The sequence below is a fragment of the Pungitius pungitius genome, chromosome 9 (assembly GCF_949316345.1).
Source record: "Pungitius pungitius chromosome 9, fPunPun2.1, whole genome shotgun sequence".
NCBI lineage: Eukaryota > Metazoa > Chordata > Actinopteri > Perciformes > Gasterosteidae > Pungitius > Pungitius pungitius.
The window spans coordinates 15,530,846-15,558,764 of record NC_084908.1 but is presented as its reverse complement, the minus strand read 5'-3'; the positions used below and the strand labels follow the sequence as shown (position 1 = coordinate 15,558,764).

Below are 27,919 nucleotides of genomic sequence, written 5' to 3'. Positions count from 1 at the left end.
AGTTTGTGTTCAAAAGAGGTTAAATTTACATTTTTATTGCTAAAAACCAAGGCTCTAACGGCCCACCTGAGAGCTGATAATCCACATCACAGAAGTATCCCCCCTCCAGCTACCATGTCCAACCCCCCCAGCAGTTAAAGCCCTCGCCAGTTTCACCTGCGCTGAGGCCCTGAGAGACTCAACCCTGGACAAATTAATTTAATAAAAGAAGCCATTTATTTTGTAATCGACCCGGGTTGCCTCGCCCCTGCGCTTCCTCCTCCCTCCTCTCCCTCCTCGCATCCTGTGCCCTCATCTCTCCTCATCCTCCGCCCTCCGGCTCTGGCTTGTCTTGTTCCTTTTATTCATGGTGACGGCGCGGTGCGTTCAGGGGGCTTTGGGCCAATGCGGTCAGCTGTATCGCTCTGCTGTCTCTGCGTGTGCGCGTGCGTGTGCGCGTGGCGGGTAGGGACTCTGAAGGTCGAGCCAGTCATCGTGACTTTTCACTGACCACCACGCGACAACCTGCGGTGTTTTAACACGACCCCGCCCGGCTGCTTCCCACCGGCACCACCAGCACCCTTCACCCAGCCCTCTCTAGGAGGTGGAGGGGGGGGGGAAACAAAACTAACACCACCTGCCGACGCCTCTCGCGCCACATGACCGTCTCGAAGGTGAGTGTACTTGGGCGTAAACTCCAGCGGCGCGTCGGTGTCCGGATGTCCTGTCGCGGTCGTTGTGTGTCTGCGGCGCCGCGACGTGAACCGAGTGCCCTGCCGACACTTCTTTTTTTTTTACATTAAGAGGCTTTTTAAAATATATATATACACTTGAAGCGTGCAGCTTTGCCACGCGGCTTCTCAGCCTCCAAAGCAACACAACTCCACGTGCGTGTGTTAGAGAGAGTGTTTAAGGTGATTGTTTTGTGTCTTTTAAATGTGTTTTTTCTAACACTCTCCCTCTGAAAAGAACAAACTACAAAGCCATATACTGTGACTGGGTTTTAAGAAGTGCGCATTCCTACTGAATCGCCTATTAGAATGATCTTCAGGTAGTTATGTGTCGAATAAAACAAAAGAAGATTTGCTGTGCCTACAAAACGACTGAAAACTGGAGGAAGGTGAAAATTAGAATCTGAAAAAGTCTTGTCATCTAAGAACAACAATCACAAACCCCAATATCTCCAGTTTACAGTAAAGTACCAAATACTGACATTGAGAAGTTCGAGAAGACTAACACTATTTCCTTTCTTAGGCTTTAAATTTTTTTTTGATTTTATATATATATATATATATATATATATATATATTCGTGTCATGTGGTCCAGGGAGCACTGCTTGTGCAGTCTGAGCAGCAGGAAGAACAGTCCAAAAACCTTTTACTAGTCTATTTGTAAAGTGAAATGTTTTTAAAGGCTGAATCAGCAAATGCAATTCGTCTTAAATGACTTGTTTCTTTGACTAAATATTTAAACGCTAGATTAAATCATTCTTTTTGTCTGAAGAATCCTTGGAGTTTCCCCACTTCTCAAATTCAGAAACTCGCAGATACAGATCCATACATCTTTGAGGTGTAGATCATGTAATGTGTGTCGTTCAAAGGAACTACACAACAATCATTGATTATTTGACCGTTTGAAACGCTATCCCCAAGAACACTCTATAATTGATGAATGCTTTGGGGTCAAGTTTCCTACAACGTACATCATTGCACATCTAAACCGATGATTTGAATTTAAAAGTATTGGTTGCAGCCCTCTGCACATATCTCTTTTGTATTCATTAATCGAAGGTAATCTCTATTTATGCAACACGTCATTAGTGTCAATGAAGTCTATTATTTGGGCTCTGTGGGTGGTTGTACCCGGGTCTGTCCACCAGTCCAACAGATGGTTTGGATCCATTGTTTTTACTCACTTTTGTCTGGACGGACGTAAACAAACTTTAAGACAAAGGAAAAAGCAGTTTGAGAGCTCTGAGTTTAATGACCCGAGTCTAATGGTCACCACATGTGGAAAACAGTGGGAGAAATATAGGATTTAGGATTTCAACGGGCTCTTCTAGGGTGGCATCACTCTCCACGGGGCTGGCCGCTTCTTGATATTCGAGTAGTTCCAGGAAGTTCTCTGGGCCAATAATTCAATATGAGTAATATTTCTTACTTTCCATATTGTGGCATGATTTTATATTAGAAAGTATACTTTTTTGTTATATTTATGGCTTCCCCTAACAGCCTGAGGCCCAGAGGGCTCCAGACCCACTAAAATAAGGAATATTATAAGTTCCCTATAATTTGACTCGACATCAGCATGACAGGTTCAAGCGCAAAACAACTTTCACTCAACTGAACTCCACTATTCTCCTTCCATTTATGTTTTGCATAACTGCTACCACAGAGACGGGGAAGTCGGGCTTCAACGTTTGGCTCAACGGTTTGGGAGATACGCTTACATGTTTTCTTTGTGAGATTTAAGGTCGACACCACAGTAGTATCGATCCCCCCCCCCAACAGAGATTTAACTGTTCCCTTAAATATAACAGTTCTTTACCCACTTTAATAATAGGCTTTGCCCCCTTCTTTGCCCCTGCTGCTTTACATTTAGGTCACTTATACTCTGGTTTGTGGAGACAAGATCACTTGTAAAAAAAAAAAAAAAGGAATGTATGAGGTGTTGGCCTGTGGAGTGATGCAAATATTTTGGATATAGGAAAGCAACCTGGGTGCAGTGGAGCAAGATCCCTGTGTCTTCATTCACAAAAACCTGTGTGGCATTTCAGGCGGAAATATGTTGCCGACGTGTGACAGCGTGAGTCAAGACTTGTGGAGTAAATATTTGTCATGCCAGCTCGAGGTGTGTGTAAAGAGGTCTGTCATCTATCCATTGGCAAAATTAGCATTGGACTTATAATTTGGCCGGACATCTTCACTTGGGGGGAAACACAAAACTCAGGCTGTTGGAAATAAACCGGATGAACATAAAACCATTGTGGCAGTGTGCAGATGTTTTATTTGGGGTTTGCGAAATCTTTTGTGCGCTTTAGTTTTGGCCCATAAAACCCAGCATGTCATTGCTTGCATATCATCACACATAGTTGTGCTGTTTGCCAAGCGGTTATTCAGAAGCTCGCATTGCTTTCCTTCTAAATGATTTCCTCTTTTAGCTTTAGCTCTATCAAACCCAACGTCAAACAACAAGATGAGTCCAAGGCCTTCGAGGCGATACACAAACGGCTACAGGTGTCAAAGTCCTAGCTGCTTTAATCACTGCTGTCAATTGAAGGCGTGCTTTTAAACAAATATGCCCTTGAGCCTGTTTGTCGCTGCTAAGTGGTGGTTGTGCAATAACGTGATAGCCTCTATCCAACGAGCAGAATGTGTTGTTGTTGTTGTTGTGGCTACTAGTGCTGAAACAACAAATTAAGTAATTCGTTGATGGACCGAAAGGTATGAACAGATGCGATTTTTGAGAAAAGATAGAATTTTGAGGTGATATTGTTTTGTCGTGATTGAAGAATAAACTTGAAACTGTTGATCAGATAAAATTAGATCCTTTGTGATTTTATGTTTTGACATTGGAACTATCCCAATAGGTCGAAGCCTACTGAATTACGTGTTCTCCTGATATGCACTTTGTGTTAATTAGCATGGGTTAGCAACACGCTAAACCAAGATGGCCACCATGGGAACTAAATCGGCACGGTAGCATTGTAGTTGTGCCCGTGTTAGCACACTAATGTTAGCAGTTAGCTCAAAACAGCAACATGTGTCTTAAGAGCAGCAGCACAGAGCAGGACTTTCACTATGGTATATATTTTTACCACATTAATAGAATTTGAGCAGCTGGAACCATGAATGATTGTGTAACTACTAGCAAAAAAAAGTGTATTTGCGGCCCTTCTGTGTGTGTGTGTGCGCGCGCACTGCCTTTTTTGTTTTTTAATAGTGGATTGAATCACCGATTTAGTAACGACTCCGAAACCGCCTGAAGGTGAGTGAGATCACCTCCTCTGTCAAACCACACGTTGTGCCTCAGAGGCGTGAAGAACCCCCAAATGCCTCAAACGTGACTTTTCCTCCCCAACAAAACTCATCCTGACTCATCCGCCGCCATCACCACGCCGCTCCCCGCGTGGCTCGCTCCGCACTGAACCGGGACCCGAGCCCGAGCTCGCCGCCCGGCTGGGCCGAGGTCGCCGCGTGTCGTTTGTGCCGCGTTCAAACCCTCAGGGAGCCCGTTAAAAACACATTCCTTCTGCTTCCGTCAGGATTCTTAAACTAATGCGTCCAACCCATGGTTTTGTCTAAAAAAAAATCCCTTGGAATAGGATTAATGATGGACTGGGTTCTCTAAAACTCAGTTGAATAATTCAACTGGTGTCCGGTGACGTTGCTCAGCAGTGGCCGCTCGTGCAAAGTTACGCGGTGGTGGTAAACACTGATGATGTGATGACATAATACTAACATAAGCTCACTTGACCCACTGTGAACTAGTGATCATGGTCATACTGCTAGTTGCAGTTTTATTCTTTATGGCTGCAAATACATATTCGTTCAAATTTGTGATTGATGTGAAAAAAAAAGTCTGATCACTAACTCCGTCAAGAGGAGCAGATTCATCATCTTTGTTGTAAATCTTTGCTTTTAAAGTGATGATTTTTGATGGTGGATGTTTATATTTACTTGATGCACTGAAGGCAGCAGCCAAATTCATTCAAACAAATCTGCCATATTTGAGTGCACAAGCTTTAGTAAACAATCTGCTGGTGGATGTCGAGGATGATTACAGTACTCGCCCCTACAATGGTTCAGGAAGGCCTAAAATGCTCTTATGTAACCGGAGAGCGTGCACGTAACCACAGAACCTCTCTGTGCTTTTGTTTACGAACAGAAAGACCACCAGCCGAACCCCAACTCAACCAGCTCCAGCTGTTATTTGTCAGGTTCTGGTCATTTACACGGCAAACTAAAAATGAGTGTTTGCCTTTGCATCAGTGGTACCCAGGAGGTTAGGGGCAGGTTGTCCTGCACGTTTCTGACAGCTGTCCGACTGTTTGAGGATTATCTGGTCCCACGTGGGGCAAACATGGAGGGGATTACTTGGGGGGGGGATAAAAAAGAGAGTCTTTGGATTTATGCCGTGCTCTTGGCCCAGTTTTTCAGGCTGCAGGGAGGTTATTCTATGTATCCCAAATTGAAGAGGAATACTCAGCGCTCCATTGAGAGACAGAGTTAACTGACTATTCAATAATTTGACACTGCTGGTTAGAAATGCTCTGTGGCTGCTGTGACTTCAGTGTTTGTTTTCCCAAAAAATAAATACCCTGCAATCTTTGAAAATCCGAAAATATATTCAACTCAATTCTCAAGTTGGAACTGTTTCCTTTGCAAGTGGCTCTAAATGGCTCCTGTTTGTTATTAAATGACCCAGGACGAATATAGAAATATATTTGAATGATAATGTAAAATATTACTCAATGTTGATGATAGAACATTCAATATGGGTTTTATATAAATGGAGCTGAAGAACTTTCATGACTTTCATGTTTTTTGGATTATTGGATATTCAAGCATTTCTGGAAAAATCTTTCAACAGCAATAAATGTTTTTTATCGTCCGAGTTTGTAAAAAATCACCAACCAATTGTTTTTGAATGACGATACATGAAAAGCATGTGCGTTACTTAATCTTACTGAATCTGTAGGAATTGACTAAAATCTTAACATCTATCTTAAGGTAGTGCAAAGCAAACACTGGAAAATAAATGAAAATAATCCCTCCTTTCTTCAAGCATTTTTTAAAAAGTTTAAAAATACACAACTATCTAATATTTAGCCCCAAAAAACAAAGATGAGAGAAATGTCCCTCTGTTCGTCATCCTTCCTAACTTGTCAATCCTCCTGTATGCTGCACGTTGGCACTCGCTAGTATACAACCTCTGTTCCCTCCATGTTCGAATTGATTTTTTTGCTCTTCAATTGATGGATACAGCTAGCGGATGTTTTTATTTAACCAGCACGGTTTCATTGTGTGTGTGTGTGTGTGTGTGTGTGTGTGTGTGTGTGTGTGTGTGTGTGTGTGTGTGTGTGTGTGTGTGTGTGTGTGTGTGTGTGTGTGTGTGTGTGTGTGTGTGTGTGTGTGTGTGTGTGTGTGTGCGCGCGTGCTATATTGATTCCACAGCCCTAAAGTAGCTCCTTTGGTTGTACCTTATGAAAAATGCAGTCGGTGCAAATGTATGTTTTCTCCCAGTCATGCTGTGCTGTGTACATTTGTTCATTAGACTCAAGGAGAGCAACTGAATAAAGGCTTCAACGTTTAGTAAATGGACCAGATCAATAATATGTTTTAAAATGGGGAAAGAAATAATCTTGAAATCTTGTATCACAAGATTCATGTTCCCAGGAGGGTAAACCCTTACGTGCCTGGTGACCGGCCAACTTTAATTGATCCACATGTTATTATTACTTACACGTTGAGTTAAACAGTTACCCTGATCCAATTATTTAAACCCCCCACTGTCGGTTGATTTAGTCAACAGCATTAGATATTTCACTACGTTTTAAGTGAAACGTCTATAGTTGAATTAACTATTTTATGGTATTTATGTTCCCTTAAGACTATTTGAAAGTACAAACAGGGAATAATTATGTATATATATATATATCAATAAATTTGTCCTTTTATTTTTGATTATTGAGCCTGCAATTGCTAACTCTCTGATCAACCTCGCCAACCAGCTTTAGACTGTAACAGCAGCCTGTTAGCATTGTCATCGTGCAGAGGTTACCATGGTGATGTTGGAATTTAGCTACAGCCCGACTAGCTTCTCTTCAGAAACAAATCTTTCCGGTGCAAGTTTTAAGCCGAGTTTTGTGTGCTGTGTGATTGTACTCTTTATTTTGACGTTAACCCCCTCGGTATGAGATGACACCGACAAAAGACTTTGGCGCGAGCACGTCGGCGAGCTGCACACTGTGTGTGTGGAGTATCACAACACGTTAATGCAGTTAGCTCATGCAGGTAATCTCGTTAGCGGGGGGGGGCTCCCTCGGCCTGATAGCACAGCAGCAGTACGCTGACTGTGTATTGTCTACGGAGAGAGGCTGTGCCTATTTAAAGGCCAGCTAATCCCCTCGAGTCGCAGAAAGTGAAACTCACCTTGACTACGGTTACTATTGTTATGATGTATGACCTTGAACGGCGAGGCTCACTGATTAATAAACTATTAATTTGAGTGATCAGGATCCGTGCCACTTCTTTGCTCTGCTCTGAGGAACACGCTCGTTTCCTTTGCTGAATAATTAATCATCCATCGGCCTTTTTGGCATTTAATATTTCATAGAAATGGTGAATTCTGCAATAAAAAGCACCTCTTGAAGATACGAAATCCTCAAGCAGCGCATTTTTAGCTAATCTTGGAACATCAATTTTTTTTTGCTTCTGGCCTCGCCCCTTTTTCCTTTTGAGGCCGAATAATTTTAATTGTGTCAGGATCCTTTGCAGAGGCCACTGGCTGCAGAGCAGCTTGGTTTAGTTGTAATTAATACTAGATAACAGAAGCCCTCTGGAGGCTACGACCTCTGACACACTCTCTACGCCTCTACGCTTGTTTCTCTTTCTTTTTTGTTTGGGTTTATTATTGTCTCTCTTTGTAAAGCATCTTTCGGTATCTAGAAAAGCACAAAAAGTATTATTAGTATTACCTCATCTCACATGGGGGGGATTGTCTTTTTCATTTAAGTGGCCTGCAATTTCCTAATAGAGCAGCATCACATTCAGTGAAGGCTTCCTTTTTGTTTTTAACTGTTCTGTCTGATGAGCAGACACGGAAACACAATCCAATCCCTCATTTACATAGTTACTCATGTTGAAAGTATCAGAAAAACTACTTTTGTTTCATTTATCAAACAGATCACGATAAGGGAAGTACTTGAAATGCCGCCTACGGTTTATCTGTATTTTCTCTTTTATGTGTTGTTTGCAATACATCCTCCATCCAGCATGTCTCAAGGCTGAACCTTCTTCCCGTAAGTCGACAAAGGAATTGATTTGGTTTCCAGCTCGTCAAACCCAGCCGATGTTTGGTGTAGTTTCACTCCTTGATGCGCACCGTTCTTTTTTTTTTTTTTTCTTCTGCCAGATAGCGCAACGTTGTTTTTAACATCATTAAACAGCTGGCAAGTGATTCAATATATACCAGATTTAAACTTACACATGGGCGTTGATCTTTAAAATGCTGTTAATTCTGAGATTATTGGCTGTCCAAACAGTCTTCTGCTACCAAAGCCTGACGCAAGCAGGTGAGTGAGGCTGTGACATCACTGAATGAAAACAGCTGTGTTGCATTGGAGTGAATCAGAAATGAGGTGCGCTGCACAGGCATGCTAGCATGTGACTCATGTAGTGTTAATGTAATCATGAGGTGAGATCACTATTACACAATGAGCTTTTAAGTCGTCCATATGAGGAAATATGGCTTTTATTTTGAAACCACAGATGTTCGCAACACATTTTTAAATTGTCTTTTGATCATCCTATCCAATACTCTGTTGGCCACATCATTTCCTCATTGTTAATCACCCTTTTTCATGAACACACTTCAGAAGGCTAATCTATGACTGAGTGAACTTTAGATTTGACCTGTTGAGTCACACGATTATATTCTCATCTGAACTTGATCATTCCTGTTCCGTCTCATTTTGATTCATGTTTTTTTGGTAGTTTCTTTTTATCTTCATCAGTTTTTTCCGCTCCTAATGGATAAGAAAGAGACTTTTATCATTGATGACGGTACGCTAAAACAAAAAAGATCAGAAATTGCTTTTCTAGGTTTTGGTTTCTCTTAAATTTATGTTTCGTAAACTGCCAGACAGAAGTGAGCTCAGCAAATAAAATTCCCAACTTGGACTCCATTAGTTTACCTGTCAGGCATCACCTGTTTTTGTTTTCTTGTACTTAAAATGATCATTCGATCATCAAATCCTTATCTTACCAAAATGTGTACATTGTAAAACATATTTTGGTTAAACGTTTAATCTAAATTTTGGTCACAACCAACACTAAAAATGTATCTTTAGAACTAGATGTTGGAGCATACATTTTCGTGAAAGTAGGAAAGTTCATTTGTGAAATGCGTTTAAAAGTTCACCATTTATTCTTAAAGTAATGTTACATATATCCATAAACTGCATTTTGTCTCTGAACCACCTTCAATCACACCATTTATTGAATAATACTAGAATCAACCAGGAAGTGTAATGAATCAGAATCCTTTCAGGCAGGCGGTTCCTCATTCGCCCGAAAGCAGAGCATAAAAATATGCAAATGAACGATGAATTGACCAGCGTGAAGCTGTTCTCGTGTGCTCAGAACACGCAAAGCGATGCCTTTTAGATGACGCGATGCAAGAGGGTGTCATTTCCAGGAAGGTGTCGCCCAAACCCGTCATTTAGGACATTTATTTTCTTTCACGTTAATGGGATTTATTTGAGTCACTGGTGTAAATGAATCTGTCTTTGATGGAGCGCTCTGTGTACACTGGATTCAATTGACTGCACCTGTTCAGCTGAGTGTATGTACCTGAATGCAAATGCACTGTTTGCTCAGTTGGCGAAAAACGCTGGAGCATTTTAAAAGCATGAAGTGAACGCTTCGGCGGAAGCGCAGGACGCCCGAACCTCGCTGCAGCCGTTGAGGCCCCAGGCGCAGACGTGGGATCGCACTTGTCACTGAAACCAGGTGCTTCGCAGTCACAACAGAGCCGGACGGCTAATCGGGGACGACCCAGTCGAGGGGGCGAAGGTCGTGGCGTCTCTGCGCCGTCAGTTTTCGCACAGCAGCCAGCTATTAGTTTGTCACCGCGGGATCTGTCATTAGTGAGCGATCCCTTGTGGTCCGAGCTCTTTGAGCTATCGTGGTGGACCAGTTTTTTTTTTCTCTATGATTTCACTTGAAAATATTTCGATACTTTTCTTTTGTCGGGTGTTTGATTCACTCGGAAGTGTAGAAAATAGGCTTTACCACGTGGTTTTATTCTACAGACTATTTTATTAAACTAGCGGAAAACGTTTATCATAACAAATTGTTGTGGAGATAGGAAAATATTTTACCAAGCCTTATATATTATAATAATATTGTAATATCTTTCCTCTCGGTTTTAAAGTTGCATTACAGGAAATGGAGGAATGTTCTGGTCCTAGATTTGCTTTAACTGGCCTTTATCTACTCATAATTATATCCACATTACTGATGATTACTTATTAAAAAATGATGATTGTTCAACCAACCAACTGTTATCGCTGCAAGACAATGTGACAATAACAATATATCGGCCTTTGGTACCAAAATGTTGTAGTATTTGATTTAGTCCAAATCGGCCAACCCTGTCACACAGACTCTTATGACACTTCTTATCTCATAGACATTTTGGGACTGTTGGACTTTGTTGTGTATTTGGGGGGGAGATGTGTTTGTTTAAAAAAAAATGGTGTCCAATATTTCATTTCAAACGGATTCACTATAGTACAATTGTATTTACAGGATAAATTGAATTATTTTACTCAAAAACATGACAAATTGGGATGAAAGCTCTAACACCAGGCTAAAATCCAACCCTTGCAGATTAAGGAACAGATGATGATCACTTTAGAAATGGCGTGCCTGTGCACGTTAGTGCAATAACAACCATTGATCTGCCCTTTGGCTACAATCCCGCTTGACAGTGTGAAGGCCAGCTTTTTTTCAGCATGTGCCCTTATTGACCCATTAGCTTCTCCTAGCCTATAGTGCTAATGTGCCTTTATGTAATGCTTCGCCTTTGATTCTGAGTGATCGCCGCCACTGGGTTCGGAGGAACGCCACACGGATCGACTTTCTCATTGAATGAGAAAATGTGTCTTTGACTGGTTCTGTATATAAATATAATTTGAGTGTGTCTAGTGGACAACATCCGGCCTGCAAAGGGAAAAACTTTTCAATGGATTTAATTAGGATCAGGATCTTTCTTCTAATTGGCAGAATAAACCATAAACAAAGAATGAAGAGAGAAGGGAGTGGCGCTCAGAGAGAGAGAGAGAGAGAGAGAGTGAGGCAGCGTGATTACCTGCTCTCTCTCTCTCTCTCTCTCTCTCTCTCTCTCTCTCTCTCTCTCTCTCTCTCTCTCTCTCTCTCTCTCTCTCTCTCTCTCTCTCTCTCTCTCTTGGAAGTCACCTCCCTCTCGGGGAGGGTGTACGCACCCCTTTGCTCTCCCCTCCCTGCTTGTTCACACACGCACTCGGCTTCATGCTGCACGCACACACCCACCGTCTCCTCTGTCTGTCTCTGTGGACTGTGCACATCAAAGAAGGAGAAGCTGGCTTACGACTCCGCTCGGACAGTAGCGCAGGGACAGACTTTTGCACTGTGTGTGTGTGTGTGTGAGAGTGAGAGAGCTTAGAAAAAATCCATGTGCTTGAGGTAACACCAGACGAGGGTTTTTTTCAAAGACGTAACTTTTCCTCACTCACCTGAGGACGCGCTGCTCCTTCTCGGGCCGGTGTCGACTCACTCGACAGGGTGAGTGCTGCTCCACTCCCAGTGGGACTGTCTCTTACTACCTCGGGTAGTTCATATCTTAATATCTTTCGTATCCTTCTCCCTCCTGGATCTGCCTCTGCAATTATTAGTATTATGTTGTTGATAGTTCGCTCTGTAGACCTCTGTCCACAAATGTCTCACGGTGTGTGTGTGTGTGTGTGTGTGTGTGCTGACATTTTTCCCAGTTGGGATTTAAAGTTGATGTGCATGAAGACAGGCTGAAACAAGTCTGCCTTTTTTAAACCACCTCTTTGCATTTGATCTGTGCATATTTTGAAAAAATATGAAAAAGCGTTCCGTGCACTGCACGGATTTATTGTACGTGCGATTGAGCGGCACTCCTTTTTTAGATTAATCATCCTATTGCTCGACCTTGGACAGGTGTAGCCACTCATTCACTTTCCCCAAGCGTGGAAGCAATTTTATATTTTGGCTCACGGACAAGAAATATTTCATTATTAGACTGAATGTTCCACGGCAGTGAAAAGAACTCCATCATCCACCATCCCGGTCGAGTCATCTCCACCATCCCCACAAGTGTCTATTTATAGTGCCATTCCTCCCTTCAAAACGTGCCGTTCACGGAAATATCTGCCTCCATGGTTTGAGTCCCGGTCTGTTTGAGGTCTTTTCATCGCGCCTGGTTTTCTGTTGCTCACGTCGAGGTTCCCGAGCCAATGAGCACGCAGAGCTGCTCCTCGCAGCTGTAGAAGTGAAGCCAGCCTCAACAATTGGGGAAATTTTGCCCAAACTGTGTGTTGTTGGTTTTTTTAGTTACGCTGTACTTTATACTTGTATTATCGCACTTCGTAAAGCTGGTTTCAATTAGTGCCATAAAATCAACTTTATTACACTGTTCTACACACAGTCTGACTGAACGATGTGGTTTTAGTTTTTGTTGTCCTTCGTCGGTTTATAGAGAGTCTGTGTTCAAGTGTCCTATTGTCTCACAGATTACACGTTATGGTTTGGAGTTAATTCTGTTAATCCTTAAACTAACCATCTACTTAATGTTATGTTCTGTGTTGTAAACATAAACGTTTGGAGACAGTTTTCCTGTTTTAGAAAAGCTGTCTTAACTGACTTTTTGATGTTCCTGATTGGACTTTTTTTGTAGCACAGGGACTCGTTTTCATTCCAACACCAGCCCAGCTGTCTAGAGAAATTCTACCAAAGGTATACTTGGTGTGTGCATTACCCACAATGCAACTCAACTGCCAAGAAAATCAGCTTTCCTATTGATCCTACATTTAAAGAGGCGTTTAGTAGTTCACCTCCTCCTTAGACTCCTGTACACGTTAATCATTAGAAATCAGTCATACAACTGCCTTCTACAATAAAGGACTATTGTCAGATATTGGGTTTGTGGGGGCGAGACGGGATGGATTCTTGCACAGACGGCGCACAGAACGAGCGCGACGTGGATTGTCCCTTTAGGAAACAGAGGCGCGCGCTCTGGCGCCGTCTCATCCTTTCATACTCATACGCGCGCGTGCTCTACAGTAATGAAGCGGCTCTCGGATTACCAAGTTGGCTGTTATCCTATTACAAAACATAGGCTGAATAATCTCAATGACAACCGACCGTCCAAAGCGGGGAAGTGTCCCACCTGATGTACGCGTGGACACACTCGCACTGCTAACGTGGGGCCTCGAGGCCTGCTCACACCTGCACGTCCCCCGGCTTGTGTTTCACGTGGAGCGTTTACAAAACATTACATCTACTGATTCAGAAGGCGCGGATGGGGTGTGTGTGTGTGTGTGTGTGTGTTTCCTTTTGGATCAGGTCCGGGGTTTTGTGGCCTTCGTTGTTGGGGCGGGGGATGAAAGTCCTTGCAGACCTTGCATCAGTCGGAGTTACTGATTGTAGATCACTGAGAGTCTGTCCAAATTGTCTCGCCGCTCATAGCCTCAAGTAACCAATATCTGGACTCGAGTAACTAAACTTTGAACCCTGCAGCATCGGGCCCTGGCAAGCAAAAGCGAGGAGTGGCTGCTGGTGTACAAGTTTATGAGTTAAGAGGTGCTTAAAAAGGACAAGAACTCAGGGCCCGCAAACCAGATGTCCCAGTATCTTGTTTTCTTGTCATAACAGTGTTTTCGGTTGGTTTTATGACTGTTTTTATTGCTGCTGTGACTCACTGGCCACGGACGGAAATAGATTCGCGTCCGACAATTTTTCAATTTTATTTTGCGAGACGTGAATATCAAAGACTCATTGTGAATAAAAGCGTTTTTTTTTTTTTAAAGCTGTCAGTGAAACGTGCCTGGCTGTCCTCTGATCAGCAGAAGAAGCCGCGGGTAATAATAGCCATGGTATTGTTTTCGTCATCAGTTCTGTGAGACAAACCGCCCACCCTGCAGCCCTGCTGTGTACCTGCTGCGAGGCACAGCTGAGAGGAAGCTGCCGCTGGCCTGATTACAACCCGCTTTAGATGTGACAAGATGTCTCCGCTTACCTCCCTGGACGCTTCTCCTTTTTGGTCTTGTAAGCCTCAGCAATACACGAGCGCTGATTATGTCAACCTAACATGTGCACCGCAGAGCGTTTGCTAAAGCGGGGAATTGGTTTGTTTCTCTCCAGCGAGCTCAATAAGGATTTCTCGCATGGCTTCAAGGGAGTTGGCATTTTGCATTTTGAAGTTACAACGACGAAGTTGCCTTTTTTTTCTGTTATTGCAGCAGGTTGCATATCTTTTTAAACGCACGCACAAAGAGGTGATAATGATCAAGAATGTCTTTTGGCCGCCTATTCTTGCAACACCTATTGGAGACATTTGAGTACACAGAAGTGGACTATTTGATGTTAGCAAGATAGCATTTACTCATACAATAAATACGTGTGTGTGTGTGTGTGTTTGTGTATTGAGGTCTGACATAAACATGATGGTATCCTGAGTGAATACTGCCAGGACGGTCGTGTGGACGTGACGGATAGTTTGCGAGAGGCAGACGGGCTGTTAAACACCTGAGATGTTAATGAAGCGTCTCTTCGGGTAGCGAGACATTCCAGCGCGAGGCTCTCTGCGATGGCCTCGGGGGTAGAAGGTGAGAAGAGTAATCCGAGACACGCAGAGTCACAATCTCCACCGTCATTGTCTTTAACCACATTTTTCTCCGTCAGTCAGTCGGTTTCGTACCCTGCTTTCCGCCGGCTTTCCAGACAGAAATCCTGCAGCCAAACCGTTGCCATGTCAACCATTTATTTTATACGACAATTCTTTTTTAAATCACGGTTGTATTTGTTTCACCATCATCATAAACAGCCCAAAAAATCAGACATTCCTTGTTTTGAGATGCGATTTGTGCCGGGCCTCCCGTTGTCTTACTTTGTGTCCATTTGCTTCCTTGCTTTCGCTGTGCTGTTGTTGCTGCTGTTGTTGATGTTGTTTGAGTCATCTTCTTTTCCCGTTAACATCTTGTCCATCAACCTCCTCCACTCCTAATTCATAAGTAATGAGCAGGCAGCAGGCAGGCAGAGTAGCAGAGCAGACATGCCGGCTGGTCAGACGTCGTCCCGACGGACCAGAGCCACTTATCTCTCAAAATAATGACATGTGCATCGACTAGCTCAAGGAAAGTGGTTAAAAGGGAAGTCTCTCAGTATTTGCCACTCGTCATTGATGTAGTATTATGGAAATGCCCGGATGTCCACGTATTTCATACAAAAATCCCCTTTGCAGGCCAATAGATGTAATTTAATCGAGAATACTGTAATACTGATATCATTAAACAATCTGTTCCTAACCATAACATTTCATTTTCAACACATAAATAAATAAATAATTCAATAGCTAATTAAATAATGTGCAGAGCTCATTCATCTGAGACCATAAATAAGGATCAAATGCTTAACTCTAGTCAGTGAAAGTCCATTGCACGTCATTGAATGCGGCTTGGAGAATGCGGCATGACCAGATGGCAATGTTTTTCCATTTTTTGATAAAAATCTCTATTGAGCTCTGAAGTGGCGACAGTCTTCGTCACAATGACACTATCGCATAGTGTGGTTCCCAGACATGCGTTGACCTAAAGTACAACCCTTCTGATTGACAGATATCCGTGCTTGAATGGGCATTCTATCACATTGCACATTTGAACATCTTGATCAGGGACAAGCTCAGTGTTAAATATGTTATTTTATCCTATTTGTTTTACTGTGGGACACGAGTCTAAATAATCAGAAATAAACCATTAAGACTAAAGATCAAGCAAAAGCTAACATTTGTAACCAACAATGGGGAATAAAGGTTGGACTAAAATAATACCCTCTGGATCAGTAATTAAATACAAATTAAATATGTGTATATGTATGTGTGGATAATGAGTGCTTTACGGCTCTTACTGTGTTCAAAAACTCCCCTTTTGTTTTTCAGAGCAGTTATACTTTCTTTTTACATTTTTCTACTACTGCTAGATGGAAGAATTCCTGTGGCCCGCTTATTATAGATGGTACCAAACCTTCGGAATAGACAGCTTGCATATGCTCAACAAAGAACAATATTTATGACTTTTTCTCACTTTTGGGTAATACTTACATATGGGTATAATTCTTACCCATTAATGCTCAACCCAATGAAATTGTTTTTTTCTTTTTTAAACCTTGTTGTTTAGGGGATCAGGCATCACACCTACAGTTACTTGTGAGAGAAAAAGAGTGGTCCAAACCTAATAAACAGATGATTCTCCTTGACTGACCTACTCTCCCTCTCTTAGATGACATGGCGTCCTCAGTACCGCAGCTCCAAGTTCCGCCACGTGTTCGGTAAGGCCGCCACCAAGGAGAGCTGCTATGATGGCGTGCCGATCACATGCAGCGTCCAGGACAACCACTTCTGTGCAGTCAACCCGCGCTTCCTGGCAGTCATCACTGAGTGCGCCGGGGGAGGGGCCTTTCTGGTGCTGTCTATCAACCATGTGAGTATCTCCACCTCATGGCGGATTATACGGACTGATGTCATCTTCCTAAAGTGGCATGTGTCAAAATAATCAACTCAGTCAGACCAATAATTTAAGTGAAATAAAATCGCAATTCAGTCTGATTTGAAAGAGCTTGAGAAAAGCACTGCGGTCAAATAACAGATTTTACATTGCTTATGATCCTTGTAGTTCGTTGTGGTTTGTTCCTTTTGTTTAGTGTAAGAAGATTGTTTGCACTGTTCTTTGCAGCGAGCTACCTAGCAGGTTTACAAGCGGGAAGGCCAACATGAGATATTTAACTAACTGACGTATGCTTCATGCAAGAAGCTGGGCAACCTTTACAAGACTTTTATGCACGAGTGGAAGTTCACTTGAGAGGGTATTGGGAAAATTTAATTTTAATTTTTTCTATTAATAATTGTATTAGGTTCATCTCCGGTCTGTATAATACAACCAATTGTTTCTCTCTTGCTCCTGCACACGAAGCACACCTGGAACAGACAGCTCTGCTCTCGGATTATAAACGTAACATCAGCAGCCAAAACTAAATCTCCGAATACCAGGAAACCCCCCCGGCAGTTCCTTCCCTCCAACCTAAACATCGCGCTTGGTGTTTTTTTCCCCTCGTTTCATCTTGTCTCACTCACAAACTTCAGCTTGAATGCGATTAATAAAATAATCTCCCGGACACCACTGCGTATTATCACATTCACTGGTGTTATCCGTAACCATGGTGATCCCCCCAGTAAACGGATCCAGACCTTCTCAGCAATGTGGTGGTGTAAATTCAGGGTCCTCCTCTCTACGTCCGGTTAAGAGCCATCCATCAAGCCCGGATGCCTCTCCCTCCGTTTGTCGCACCCTCCGAATGCCTCCATCTTTTTAAAATTGTCTCGTGAGTCACCACCACCCTGCTGTCATGGGCTGGGACACCGTACCAGCTTAGGGATGACATAACTCATCTTTTGATTCCCCCTCTTCCACCCCCCCCCCCCCCACCCCCCCTCCTTTCACTGTGTCCTTCCCATCTGCCACCCTTCACCTCCAGATTACATAAAGTCCATGCCCGTGTTCCCCTCCCGTCCATGTGTGCGCACCCACAGATAAGCCATTGTTCTGTGGAGAAAGTAGTTAGCGCATTGAACAAAAATGCTATGGTTTACTTACTTGTGCATGTGTCAGGGTGCTGGAAAGAACAGATAATTATTACATCATTCCCATGTCCCACATACGCCTCACCTGCAAGCAGAAACTCTTCAGTAAGACTTTTGCAACAGTATCCCGGAAAATCAGGTTGTGTGTCACAAACGGTTTGTGTGATTTCCACCTTCGGTTTGTGGTGCTTTTGTGTTGGTGTCAAGAGACTTGCGGCACTGTGTGTATGTATGAAAACTGTTGTATGAAGCGGTCTTGAATCTTTGGTTTCCAAAAAAACAAATCTTTCTAAAAAGAAAGTAAATCTGCAAGACCTCTTCAACCACCTTTGCATGAGGTTACGTTAGCCGCTACAAGCACACAAGATGCATACATTCAAGAAATAGAATGCTAAATTTATGGAGCTTAATATGTACGGGAATAAAATGTCATGTGACATCATTAAAAGTAAAACCCAAATTTAATGGATTCTTTTTGGATGTAATGGCCCACAACAAAGTAGATGTAACGTGTGAATTGGTGAGCCACAGAACTGCGTCTAAAAAGATGATGCTACCTTTTTGAAGAGAGCCAGCTAGCTGTTTCACATTGCTGAGCTAGCTACATGCCACGCTACATGCCACGCTACATGCCACGCTACATGCCACACTACTTGCCACGCTACATGCCACGCTACATGCCACGCTACATGCCACGCTACATGCCACGCTACTTGCCACGCTACATGCCACGCTACTTGCCACGCTACATGCCACGCTACATGCCACGCTACATGCCACGCTACATGCCACACTACTTGCCACGCTACATGCCACGCTACATGCCACGCTACATGCCACGCTACATGCCACGCTACATGCCACGCTACATGCCACACTACTTGCCACGCTACATGCCACGCTACATGCCACGCTACATGCCACGCTACATGCCACACTACACTTCAACCCAACAGCGCACGTGACTCAGTTGGTACGCTCTGTGTTTTCCATCATTTAATCTTCATTTGTTTTGTTTTTTTACATTAGACCGGCAAGGTGGACCCTCAACATCCCCGAATATCTGGCCACAGAGGCAACGTGTTGGACATCAAATGGAATCCCTTCAACGACTACTGCATCGCCTCCTGCTCCGAGGACTCCACGGTTTGTCCACGCACAAAGTACATTTTCAAAATGGTTGACTGACGCGCTTCATCATTTTCCTGCGTTATAAGCGTGTAGCGGCAGGGAGATCGTTTTATTGCCTTGCTGTTCAGCCTTCAAGACTCGCTAGAAGTCATTCCACACATTCCTCAGCTCTTACTCGGCAGATAACGAATCCCCCTGCAAAGAAATACCAAGGAAGTCAGTTGGGTTTAAGAGTATTTTTGTAAAGTGTGTCATTCATATTCCCTACTTAAGTCGCCCCGTGATTGTTTCTGTACTGGCTATTTTCATAGATTTTTAAGTATTACGAGCAATTACTGTTTCTTTATTTATGTGTGTGTTTGCAGAGGTTGAGGAAGTAGTAAAATTATTTACTTAATGCTAATACCACCCTGTGAAAGGCAGCCGTTTGGGTCTGAAAAGTCAAGCTAATGAGTGCCTTAAACTTTCATTCCTCCAAACGGCCATCAGGTGGTGGACTCCCAAAGTCCAACCAAACAGCTAAAGCTCAAAATGATTAGATTTAATATTGAAACAACTCAAAGGAAATGCTGATGATCTTCACATTTGAGACATTCATGTTAAGACCTTTTTTTTTTAAGTAAAGATGTCTCAAAAATGTTTAAAATAGATTTGTTAATGGAGGATTCAATTAAGCTGTACTATAATTGCTGTTGACATGAATACATCCTATTTCAGGTTTTGTAAACACACATTTCTGTCAGAAGCTGTAAAGTAACTTGTTAATAAAGCTGTCAAATCATTTTTAAAAACTATTCTCTCCTTGGGTGCGTCCATTTTGTACTAAAATATAACCCTATACTTTATGCTCTTAGCTACATTGTGTTTTCCTTCATGTGGCTTTGTTTGTGTGTGTGTGTGTACAGGTGAAAGTGTGGGAAATCCCTCCTCATGGTGTGCTGAAGAACCTCACAGCGGCGTGGAAGGAGCTCCAGGGTCACAGCCGCAGAGTGGGCCTCATCGAGTGGCACCCGACCGCCAACAACATCCTCTTCAGCACGGGCTATGACTACCAGGTAACACACAGACACACAAAACTACCGTGTGTTGTGTATTAGCAGCCCGATTCTTCTTCACACAACATGATAGATAGTAGCAAAGTTAAAAGTGGGGCGACTGGGTATCCTTAAATTAGACTGTGGGTCACATCTTTGCTTCTCTTTCTCCTTTTAACCAGTGAAAATGATCCGTATCCAGGAACATAAAAAGTGCTTGTGAAGCAGACTTTTAAAGTGTCACTTCTGTACGCGTGTCTTTACGTTTGAAACCCATTTTAGATCATGATCTGGAACCTGGACTGTCCGGAGCAGGTGATAAAAAACCCGGTGCGGACAATCAGCCACCACACAGACGTGGTCCTCTCCATGTCGTTCAACACAGAGGGCAGCCTCTTGGCCACCACCTGCAAGGACAGGAAGGTCCGGCTCCTCGACCCGCGCTCGGGACAACTACAGCGGGTGCGTGCGTGTGTGTGTTGTCTTTTACCTATTTTAAGACATTTGTCGTTAATCTAAATAACTGTAGAGAAAGAAAATCTGTGGATGGGAATGTTATTTATTTACTTTCCTGTTTTTTTTCAGAAAATACAATTTTTGACTAAATGGTGACTTAAAATCTGAAGGAAAGTCGGGTAATTTAACATTCCTCTGGGAAAAAAAAATTAAGATATTTTTTTGAAACCCCTAAAAACCACAAGCCTTGGATGTTTTTGTGCAACAGCATCCTGGCCTATATTGCACGTGGGAGTTCTTGCCTCTCTCCCCCTTCCAAGCCCAGGCACTTATCCAGCACCACACAGCCAAAACTTACACCTCTGCCTAGAGAGGCCCACGGGATGGCTCCAGGCCTGCGGGTCACCAGCCACTGACTCACACACTTTACATCAGTCCACTCGTGCTCCTTCGGCCTGCCAAACAAGCTGTGGAGGAGACACAAGGAACATTTGGGCTCTCTGCTGTTATGTTGAGCTCTTATTATTTCCCTACTCTTTTTTTTTTTTTTAGATTACTTAAAAACTGTACACATCCAATGTTTTCGTATGCTATCTGCTTTGCTTGAAGCATGTTGTGTTTGCAGGAATCCAACTGCAAGACGCACAAAGCCAGCAAGGTGCTGTTCCTGGGTAACCTGAAGATGCTCTTCACGTCGGGCACGTCGCGTTACAACGACCGGCAGTTTGCTCTGTGGGATCAGGTGAGAGCAAATTTGCAACACAGGAAGTATTTTGTGGCAGAATTACCTCACCTCATTATGTCCACAAACTAGCCTTTTCTGTGCTTTAACTGGCGTTTCATGGTTTTAATCAGCAGATTGTTGGCTGGATCAGCTCCACTCGGTCTGACTGTGAATGTAGACAATTCACACAGGAAGAAAGAGAACACGTCCACAAAATTAATAGAGCACGAAGAACCTAATAATCAGGACAATAGTAAAGAATTCTTAATATTTTATATTTGGCAGAGAGGTCTCGAGTCTAGACGGCCCTGTTTGATAATTGATAATTGTAAACAAAATGTTTACACAAAAACATGAGGAAAGTGGAAATACTTTGGATATCATGAACTTTGGGAAATGGGGGTTCAACAAATCATTGGTTCATCAGAAATTGTTCCACATGGCCTTGTATATTGAACTAATACTAACTAAAAAAATAACAACCAAATGCCAATGTGTGATCTCTGAGGTCAACACGGTGCTCGAGTGGAAACTCTCTGACCAACAGAACTCTGCCATCTAGTGGACAACTTTATAGATTCTGGTGTGTTTTGATTTGTGAGAGTGTGTCGTGGGTGGAGGATTATGGCCAAAGCGGATATTGGGATTAAGCACTCAGAGTTTTTAATTCACCGCCAGAGAGTGGTTTTTATGTAGAAATGGATTTAAATGATTGCGTGTTTCTGATATCAGGGAATGTTGTTCATGTTGCTGGTGCTTATGTGTTTTTTGTTCTTTTTTTAATTGATCCTGGTGTGTGTTTGTAGGACGATCTGTCTCTGCCTTTGTCACAAGAGAACCTGGATGGTTCGTCAGGAGTCCTCTTTCCTTTCTACGACCCCGACACACACATGCTCTACCTTGCCGGGAAGGTGGGTCTCTGAAAGCAGCCGGTCGGTCCTTAAACATAACATGAATTGTAATGTTTTTGTTACAAAGTCTTCTCTTGTCAATGTCAGGGTGACGGAAATATGAGGTACTATGAGATCAGCTCAGAAAAACCATATATCCACTATTTAACAGAGTACCGATCAAACCTACCTCAGAAAGGAATGGGTAAGAAATACAAATACACACACTCACACACTGTGACTGTTTTTGTTTTAATCAAGCACAGAAATTTAACAATTTACTTACTTAGATGCGTGTCAAATGTGTCTCTCTGTAAACTCTACCCGCCGCCTGGCGAGTTGACTCTCGTTCACCTTTAAGCAAAGCTACTGTGCAAATAAGCCTGCAATATTTGAATAGCCAAAGCGGCTCTTGGAGGTAAAGTTGTAGATCGTGTGAAGTGAGACATGCAGTCAGACCTGCACTCGTGTTTTAGAAACCGAGCAGTTTAGATCCTAGTTTTAAAATGTTCCCAGTTTCTCACAAACATAAAACTGTTTAAATTCAACTCAATTCAAATTGAATTCCTGTGGCAAAAAACGTATTCCAATTTCAACTGAACTTTTTTCACTAGTATATTGTGGGTAGGCATTGTTTATATGACAATTAAGAACTTGAAACAGTCAAATTAAATGTACATAAATACCAAAGTCATTTAAAAGTAGAATGAACAGAATTTAAAAGCATGGTACTGAGCCTGTTCTGCAGGTGGTTATACACTCACCGGCCACTTTATTAGGTACCCCATGCTAGTAACGGGTTGGACCCCCTTTTGCCTTCAGAACTGCCTCAATTCTTCGTGGCATAGATTCAACAAGGTGCTGGAAGCATTCCTCAGGGAGTTTGGTCCATATTGACATGATGGCATCACACAGTTGCCGCAGATTTGTCGGCTGCACATCCATGATGCGAATCTCCCGTTCCACCACATCCCAAAGATGCTCTATTGGATTGAGATCTGGTGATTGTGGAGGCCATTTGAGTACAGCGAACTCATTGTCATGTTCAAGAAACCAGTCTGAGATGATTCCAGCTTTATGACATGGCACATTATCCTGCTGAAAGTAGCCATCAGAAGTTGGGTACATTGTGGTCATAAAGGGATGGACATGGTCAGCAACGATGCTCAATTGGTACCAAGGGGCCCAAAGAGTGCCAAGAAAATATTCCCCACACCATGACACCACCACCACCAGCCTGAACCGTTGATACAAGGCAGGATGGATCCATGCTGTCCATGTTGTAGACGCCAAATTCTGACCCTACCATCCGAATGTCGCAGCAGAAATCGAGACTCATCAGACCAGGCAACGTTTTTCCAATCTTCTATTGTCCAATTTCGATGAGCTTGTGCAAATTGTAGCCTCAGTTTCCTGTTCTTAGCTGAAAGGAGTGGCACCCGGTGTGGTCTTCTGCTGCTGTAGCCCATCTGCCTCAAAGTTCGACGTACTGTGCGTTCAGAGATGCTCTTATGCCCACCTTGGTTGTAACGGGTGGTTATTTGAGTCACTGTTGCCCTTCTATCAGCTCGAACCAGTCTGGCCATTCTCCTCTGACCTCTGGCATCAACAAGGCATTTCCGCCCACAGAACTGCCGCTCACTGGATGTTTTTTCTTTTTCGGACCATTCTCTGTAAACCCTAGAGATGGTTGTGCGTGAAAATCCCAGTAGATTAGCAGTTTCTGAAATACTCAGACCAGCCCTTCTGGCACCAACAATCATGCCACGTTCAAAGTCACTCAAATCACCTTTCTTCCCCATACTGATGCTCGGTTTGAACTGCAGGAGATTGTCTTGACAATGTCTACATGCCTAAATGCACTGAGTTGCCGCCATGTGATTGGCTGCTTAGAAATTAAGTGTTAACGAGCAGTTGGACAGGTGTACCTAATAAAGTGGCCGGTGAGTGTAGTCCTGCATTGATACTTTTGATTTGTCTATAGCAATATGAGGATACATGTACATCTGGGCCTTTGAACACTTTTTAATATTGCATATTATTGATTATTGATGTTCACTTAAATTTCTACTTTACCTAAGGTAATCAGCACACTTTTACTGTAAAGTAATTGTTCTGTAAAGTATTTGTTCTTAACACTCAACAAAACTTAACAAAATGTATTTTTACACCAGTAGCCTAGCAGAAAAAGTGGGTCTTGTGTATAACTGAGTGAAACCGCCTCGCTACGTGTGTCTTCCTTCAGGTGTGATGCCCAAGAGAGGTCTGGATGTGAGCTCCTGTGAGGTGTTCAGGTTCTACAAACTGGTGACAATCAAGAGTCTCATCGAGCCTCTTTCCATGATCGTACCCCGCAGGGTGAGCCCGTATCCAACAACACAAACACCAGAGCATAGACAATGAATCATCCATTTTGGAGCTAATGACACCTTTTTGTAAAGGTCTGAAAATGTACTGTGCATGTATTTCTAGTCGGAGTCGTACCAAGAAGACATCTATCCGATGACTGCTGGTAACAAGCCTGCTTTGTCTGCAGAGGAGTGGCTGAGTGGCGTTGATAAAGGTCAGAAATAATGTCTGTGTGACACATTTGTAAATGTATGAGGTCTACAGGCGTGCGGTTAAACCGCTCCAAACTAAATCATAATCAGGGATCAAATATAACAACACATGGCTCGCTGAATATTCATTTGGTGATGAAATGGCCGATGGAGGAGAAATTTATACAAATATGTTAAATGTTGAAAAGTTCCATAATGTAAAAGGAGTATGAAAATCCTCTCCTTCAGCATTTTAAATAAAAGTACATTAGCAGATGTCGCAACTGGTCAAAGTAGGGCAGATTAGTACCACTTTACAAAATGTGGGGTAGTTTAAATTCATAACTATTCATGGGAGGAAATCTCTGAGAAAACATTGCGCTCCTCTTCCTCCTCTTTCATTGCCCTCCAGGTCCGGTGCTGATGTCCCTGAAGCCTGGAAGTCAGGTAGCAGAGTCGTACTCCGAGATGACGAAGGTCACGCGCAGGTTTCAGAGCAGGCCGGGCGCGCTGCAACTGTCCAACATTCAGGACCAGGTGGCAACCAAAGACGGCAGGGAGGACGGCGGCAAAACCGAGGACGACAGGAGCCGGACGCCGGTCAGCAACGGGGAGGACCTGGCGCTTTGCTCTCCGCCCAGGACGGAGAACGAGGTACCGGATGATTTATTTAATTTTCTTTTTTTTAAGGAGTTTTGCTTTCAAAGGGATGGTTGGAACCAAAATGGAAGATGGAAAAAGTATTTAAAGTGAGAAATATTTGAGCCGTCACATTGATTGATGTTTAGTTGGCATCTTTACTTTGGTATAATAAAATTGCCCTGTCAGCCATAAATAAGAATATCAATTTAAAGATGTTTTCCCCGAGAACGTGCAAAGGAGGCCGAGTAGTTTTTTGGGTCCTGTCGGGCAGCGTAAACAAACTCCACTAATCACATTAGACCTGAGAAATGCAAAAACCTTAGATAAAATATAGTCAGAAAGCCTAAGGAAAAGGCTGCTGGTGATGTTTGCGTTTGACAATAAATCCTACTTCTGTATCTAGAGACCCACATATTGTATTGGTGTGTGTCTGTGTTTCCATTTGTGTCACAGGCTTTGTAGATAACAATTTTCAGCAAATCCCATAGGATTCAATGGCTCGGTACAAACCAGCAAATTGTTTTTGTTTTTCATGATACATGGTATCATGAAATATCATCAGCCTTAAAACTTTGGTATTTTCCATCCTGTGTTTTTATGTATTTAAGTGAGTTATGGGATGAACAATTTTAGAAAATGGTCCAGTATTGAGGGAGAACGCTGCAGCCGACATGCGCTTAATGGCTGCAGTGTCATCACATCAGGCAATTACCCACCGTCAATTTACGTCCATCAACGGGCCTTGTTTTTGCTGTTGACAATCCCTGGTTGTTATCCTAAGTGTGTCAAAGCTATGGAGCGGACAATACAGAAAATAAAACACCTTTTGTACATTTTGCTTTCTGTTTGTAATTGGGTCATGTGACTTGTTCCCGTTGGACACGTGACAGGGGGCGGGGCCGAGTGTTAATTGAAATGAGTTTTATGGCTTTTTGACTTGACATTTAAGAATAACAAACCGACCAGCAAAAGGCAAAGACCCATTTTTCCATGATGTTGTCCATAATAAAGTATTTTTATTGGACAGAACTGCCTGATGTGATAACATCCAATAACGCTGTGTGATTTCTTGAGCAGTTTTCTTGTCATTTAAACGCCAAACATGTACAGGGTTCAGGTTGAAAACTGTATTCTTTAAATATCTGAGATGAATGTATCAACATCACCTGGATTACGGCAGCTGGACAGTCGGAGGAATCGGAGGGATTTTTTTCGAGCGAATCAAACTGAAGCCTGAAAGTGCCGATGATTTACTCCAATATTTTTGTGCGTGTGTCTTTTTTTTTTTGTCCACAGCTGCGAACAAAGTTTCACAAGCAGCAGGAGGAGATCCGTCGGTTGAGGGAGCTCCTCAGTCAGAGGGACGTCCGCGTCAAACAGCTGGAGCTGGAGATTAAGAACATCAAAAACTCTCAGCCTCACCAGAACTCCCTCTGAGACTTGCCCCGAACCAACAGGGTCCCATCACCGTACGGACGTACCAACCCCCGCCCCCCCGCCGCCGACACCTGCTCTTAGGAGTCCCGACTCGCCTCTTGACCTTTTTTAATGATCCCTCCAGTCGCTGCACACGGGCGATTTGTCTTTCTCCGAGTGTGTCCGCTCCACACGGGGTGCACACACACTCAGTTCACGTATCTAATCACAACCCGGCCGTAACATGATTTAAAACTGTTTGCACCTGTTGACCTTGACCTTTCTTTTGTACGCTTCAAAGCTATGCAAGTAAATTGTAAAAATGTTTAGCTTTTGATGGTCTTTGTAGCAGGAGATAAAGCGGGATGTCGGTGATTGGTCTCTACTGAACGATGTGGCCAAGCGGCGCGTTTTTGACAGTAGTTGCAGGGCAGGAGCTCACATCCCGTGTGATTGTGCGACGACGCTGAATTTATTTTTAATGCTTGGTGATTGTTTTATTTTTCCAATATTTAAACTACTGTAAGTGGCTGTGGTATTTCTAACGTATGCTTGATTTGGAGCGATCTAAATGAATGACAATGTCATGATCCCGTCTGTGTTCTTGCGTTCTATTGAGCTACATTTGTTTTTATTTTCTGAATAACTGGGAAATTTTAAATGAATCAATGTGTTTGACAGCAGCTATTGTGTAAGCCAATTCTGTAACTGATGCCATGTAGCAGTTCTTAATTTTTATATTTATTTTAAAACACAGGCCAAGTACCATTTGTTAAAGTACTTCCCGATTGTAATTTTCCAAAAATACAGCATGTTATCTTTCTTTTTTTTAAAGGACAGAACGCGTGCTCTCTTTTCCTGAGGTTGAGTCACTGTGATGAAACAATTTAAAGCCATCGGAGAGCCGCCGTCGTCCTGCTAGACTCTCGGGTCCGTTTGTGTTCCACTACTCCTGAATGTTTTTTTTTTTTTCCTTAATAGGATGTCTTCTGTTGCTCTTTCTAAAAAGCTGAAACATGACACTGTGATTTTCTATTTTGTATTTTTTAAGATGAAAGAGTAGTTGCTTCTTTGGTGGAAGGTAAAATATGAGCAGGTCACATCTCCGGTGAGTGATAGTGGGAGTTCAGGTTTGGAGATGTGATTTACATTGAGATAATCACCTACTCGCATGTTCTTTGGCTTTTTTTTTATTAGTGGATGCTGAAATAAGTGGATTCGATGTGACAAAAGGTTTGTTTCAATTTAAAAAAAAATATATTTTACAGTTACCAGTCTGATGTTTCAGCTTTGAAAGAAAACCAGTCTGTGGACGGACAGTCTGGATGAGGCTAGTGAAAGAAGTGAGCTAATCAGTGAGACGGGTCTTCATCTCTTAAAATAAAAGATTTTACTTACACGTGAAATGGAAACCAACAATGCTTTGTTTTTAAATGCTTAACCGTTAATGATCTGTTAACTAA

General features: G+C 42.7%; 1 protein-coding gene across 3 annotated transcripts; it reads left to right on the top strand.

The window, feature by feature from the left end:
• Window positions 1-322: 322 nt before the first annotated feature.
• Window positions 323-27,428, top strand: coro2aa (coronin 2Aa). 3 transcript variants are annotated; one of them, XM_037471141.2, is made up of 12 exons: window positions 323-653; window positions 16,266-16,466; window positions 18,653-18,769; window positions 19,660-19,809; window positions 20,071-20,250; window positions 20,870-20,986; window positions 21,775-21,879; window positions 21,967-22,063; window positions 24,104-24,216; window positions 24,331-24,421; window positions 24,811-25,052; window positions 26,337-27,428. In XM_037471141.2, exons 1-12 carry the CDS (start codon window positions 639-641, stop codon window positions 26,475-26,477), a joined length of 1,569 nt encoding a protein of 522 aa, XP_037327038.1. In that variant the 5' UTR covers window positions 323-638; the 3' UTR covers window positions 26,478-27,428. The 3 variants fall into 3 exon arrangements, with proteins under 3 accessions (XP_037327038.1, XP_037327039.1, XP_037327040.1); XM_037471142.2 differs by lacking the exon at window positions 323-653 and adding an exon at window positions 11,254-11,529; XM_037471143.2 differs by lacking the exon at window positions 323-653 and adding an exon at window positions 14,466-14,597.
• The last annotated feature ends 491 nt before the right edge of the window (window positions 27,429-27,919 follow it).

Coding starts and splice junctions, on each gene's coding strand:
- coro2aa (XM_037471141.2), top strand. Junction 18,770..19,659: donor CCTGCTCCGAGGACTCCACG/GTTTGTCCACGC, acceptor GTGTGTGTACAG/GTGAAAGTGTGGGAAATCCC. Junction 25,053..26,336: donor CGCCCAGGACGGAGAACGAG/GTACCGGATGAT, acceptor TTTTGTCCACAG/CTGCGAACAAAGTTTCACAA.